At 39.8% G+C, this 4,160-nt stretch overlaps 1 protein-coding gene across 1 annotated transcript; it reads right to left on the bottom strand.

Annotated features, from left to right (window-relative positions):
• Positions 1-292: 292 nt before the first annotated feature.
• cnpy4 (canopy FGF signaling regulator 4) lies at positions 293-2,766 on the bottom strand. Its single transcript, XM_005939685.3, has 6 exons — positions 2,571-2,766; positions 2,353-2,479; positions 2,115-2,211; positions 1,881-2,003; positions 1,527-1,644; positions 293-812 (listed from the first exon to the last, which is right to left on the bottom strand). Exons 1-6 carry the CDS (start codon positions 2,653-2,655, stop codon positions 712-714), a joined length of 651 nt encoding a protein of 216 aa, XP_005939747.1. The 5' UTR covers positions 2,656-2,766; the 3' UTR covers positions 293-711.
• Positions 2,767-4,160: the final 1,394 nt, after the last annotated feature.

Here is a 4,160-nt window from a genome sequence, read left to right as displayed (position 1 = left end):
TACCTCAAAGAACATTGTGCGCTGTCGGTCCTGAGTGCTGCACATCAACATTCAATGTTATCGCATTAATGTCAACTTTAATGCGATGGTGTTGTGTTCATTATGCTGCTCTTTTTTGCTTGTTTTCTCCCCCCCAAACAGGTGAATTTTCAACAGGAGATTTTTCTTCTTTTTAAATAGCCTTTCTCAGTTTTTAAAAAAAAAAAAAAAAAAAAAAAATTGGCAGTTATTAATCTAGTCAGATCATACAGAAACAAGATTAAATAAACAAAGATGTGTATTTCATGAGTGATTTTGTACGGAGGCACTGTAAAAGTAGTATTTTATTAAACATGAAAAAAACTGTACATACTGCACTTCAAGTCTGCAATTAGGGATACAACAATACTGATATGTACCATGACTGTGGCAAAGGGAGAAGTCACATGATGATCTAACATTCAAATATTAAAGATAAAGGTTATAAAACCTCACAGGGAGCGCTGTAACAGTTTAGAAAGGCCACACATACAAAATAATGGAAGACGTTTAGGGTTAAATCCTATAAAGTGTCATGTTGCACGTGTTCATCGTAAAGCTATATATCTAAGTGTAACTTTTACTGAATATTTGAAACCCTCTCAAACGATTTCAGCTTCTGTCCACCAGTTTGCAGTTAGAAAAACCTGTAACTGAGGTGTAGTGTTGTCTTCTTTGTTCCCCTTGTCTTCTTCAAAGCTCCCCGGCATCATGAATTTTTCCCTCTTCTACCTCCTCCTCCTCAGCTCCTTCTTTGTCCCCCATGTCTCCTTTCCACACCTCCTTTAGACATTCTGAGGGAAGGAGAGAAAGAAAACACAAAGGGCTGTGTGGTTTCAGTTCACATTTCAGTCACTTTACATGCAAACAAACATTCTCCGATAGCTGTGGTTAAAAATAAATAAATAAAAATAATAAATGCACAGCATCATCCATGCTTACAGTTGGAGGACTTTGTGCAAGCATGTCTGAGTAAATCTCTCCCTCTTTGTAGCCAAATATCTACAAATAGACACAAACACTAACAAATGTCCAAACCGCAGGGCGAGCAGCAGGACTCCCTTACAGAAGAGGGCAGACATGAGTGATAACAGGATTAGCAATAATTCAGTGAGACACAGCATCAAAGATGAGTTTGGGTGCAGGTGGTTTGCAAAGTGGCTTGCAGGTAACCAAATGAAAACAGAATTGGCTCTTTGCATGTACTCACACCACAGTTCCAGTTTATCCTAGAATCTGACGTCCTCTCTTTTGCTCACATACACACTTTAAAAATGTTGTATTGTATAAATTTTGTGATTTGACTTCAGGGCCTGTTTGAATTAACCCTGGGCTCGATTCAATTTACAAAACAGAGGAAATGAGAAGTTCTTATTTTCTCTGTTGCGTTTCCTGGTATATGAATGTAATCATTTTGGCAGGGTGTTTACATTCTCAACAAAGTGCGACTTAAAATATAAATATCATCTGCCAACCAGTAACTTGTTTTGGCACCATGCATCTCCCACCTTGCTCTGATGTCTCGAGGACGTGGTTCTCACAGAGGAAATTCTCCAGCCTCTGGTCCTGATGATGGAAGTACCAGTTCTCCACCACATCCTCATACTGCTCCAGCATCGTCTCACACTAACACACACCAAGTAATTAATATCAATTAATTTAAGTGTACACTACATTAAACACATTTCCTCTTGGTTTCCATAGCAGCACCTGCATAATGCCCACCACAATATAGTGTAATATGACGAAATGATTACATATACAGTGTCATCAAATAACTTATGCACTTTACAAAATGTGGAGCAAAACGTGCATTTAACACACACACACACACACACACACACACACACACACACACACACCTGTTTTTTCATGTCTGTCACCTCCACAGAGGGCTCGTCCCACAGCTCGTACGGCATCCCCAAGTCCACTTGAACCCCTTTGTGTACCAGATTCTTCAGGGTCGTCATGGTCTGACTGGAGCCCTGCAGACACACAAACGAGCTAAATGTCAGTCTGACACACAAACTGAAGCAATATGGACCACGTGACCAACTTTTTAATGCACAAGTATTAAAAAAAACCTGTTAGATTACCTTAGCATATCTCAGGCTGCCAGGCCTCTCTGCATGAACATTATACTCCAGGATGCGCTCGCATATGTTGTCTACAGCCTCAGTCAGCCGAGTTTCCCTGCATTCAAACACACGGGGTTAACTACTGGTCTCACAGTCAGACACAGGTCACAGCCTGCAGTACAGCTCAAACATGCCACAAAGAAATCCCATAAAAAAGCTTCAAATAAGTTGCATGTCCTCATTCAGAGATACCTACGAGGTGTTGTATTTGATCTTTTTCCTTCTTTTGCCGGTGCCCAACACTTCTCCGACCTCCAAGACTTCACGGGAGCGAGCGGTTTTCTCCAGAGCGTCCTGCAGCTCGACTGTCAGAAACTTACACACTGACCGAGATCAAAAGTCACACGTTAACAAGAAGTTTGGTAACTGTGGGCAGGTCCAAGAATAGCTGCTGGTGCTAGTTTCTGCTCCTACCTTCGCATTTATTCGGCAGCCTCTCGTTTTCTTCCGCCGAAATAAAGCCGCAGAGCCAAAACAAAGACACAACGGCAAATTTCATTGCAACGGTTCGCTTTAAAAACCTGCGGGAAAAGTCAAACTACCACGAGTTTAAAGGCACAGGAGCCACATCGGCGTATTTGACGGCGAATTTAAACTGCGCGTGCGTAGTACGTCATAACAGACGTAACTAGTCGATGCATGATGCTGCGATGTCAGGAAAGATAGTCTATCCACAAACGTTAAAGAGCTCAGTTTTGAGTTCAGTTCTTTACTAATAAATGTATAAGCTCTTAGAATCAACGTCACTTATTATTCTTTTAATAACTTTAATTGAATGTATTTATTTTTTAACATTAGTGTATTTATTAGTATTTTTTTAAATGGGTCCCACTTCTAAAAACAGAAAAGTGGTGGCTCTGAAGGAAAAACGGGTTCCAAACCACTTCCAGCAACATGTGGCTAATAAAGTGGACAGTAACTGTATATAGAAATGGCAGAAATATTTACAATATAATGCACATAGGTATATTAATATGAAATAAAAGGATTATGCATATTGTCTCTAAACATATTATTTAAATAAAATGATCATAACCATGTAGACACATGATTAACAATCATATCCAAAAAGTGAAATATGTGAAAATGAATTTATGTTTTTATGTGACATAAAGAATTTTTTAAGTCAAAACAATTGAATGAAACTACTGAAGTTTCAGTATGTTGCCAGGTCGCATGGATGTTATACATCATCAGCAAGTGTATTTCTAAAAATATAGAGTTTAACAAGTGAATACAGTATTTCATATTGTGTACAGTAGTGTACACAATATAAAATCTAGATAGACAATTACACAGATGGTCAGACTAAACAGAAGAATAATTTAAGCACAATCTGTTCTTTGTTTTTTGTTTTTTAATATATCAGTAGCTTGTCAGTTTTCACTCTGCTCCTCAATGTGTTCCTTAAAAAGCTGCTGCTGCTGCTGCAGGGTGTTATGAATGCGGGATTATTGGCCTGGTGTTCAGCAGTGAAGTAGTTAACATAGGAGCGCTAGTCTCTTGGTTTCTCAGGTGTCAGGAGCAGCACACTCGACAGCAACAGATCAACAGATACTCCAGCAGACTGTGAGGGAGAAGATAGAGAGGAGAAGAAAGAGGAGAAGAGACTACACAGATAAGACAGAAAAAGAGAAGCGAGGGAGTCACAGGCCATGTTCAAGTGAGGAGAGAAAAGAGAAGATATGAGACTCGAGGAGAAGAGGACAGAATGTGCACAGTCACCAAACAGAAAAGCTGAGGCAGCAGTAAGTGATATGAGCGCAGATATACAAACACACAACCTTAGGAAACACATTTGTTGATGTTCTTCAGATGATGTCAGAGGATAAACTGTTCGTCTTGAATGTCTGAACCTTGAGTCACTGCAGTAACTGTGTGAGGATTTCCAAGTCTCTAATTGTGTTACTACACCTGGTGTGGCGGCTGTCTGTCTATTGTCTGAGTGAAGGGAGATAAAGTTACACACACACACACACACACACACACACACACACACACACA

Source organism: Haplochromis burtoni, unplaced genomic scaffold (assembly GCF_018398535.1).
Source record: "Haplochromis burtoni strain Fernald_Lab_line unplaced genomic scaffold, NCSU_Asbu1 Contig_260, whole genome shotgun sequence".
In the NCBI taxonomy this organism is placed as follows: domain Eukaryota; kingdom Metazoa; phylum Chordata; class Actinopteri; order Cichliformes; family Cichlidae; genus Haplochromis; species Haplochromis burtoni.
This window is presented reverse-complemented; position numbering and strand designations above follow the sequence as displayed.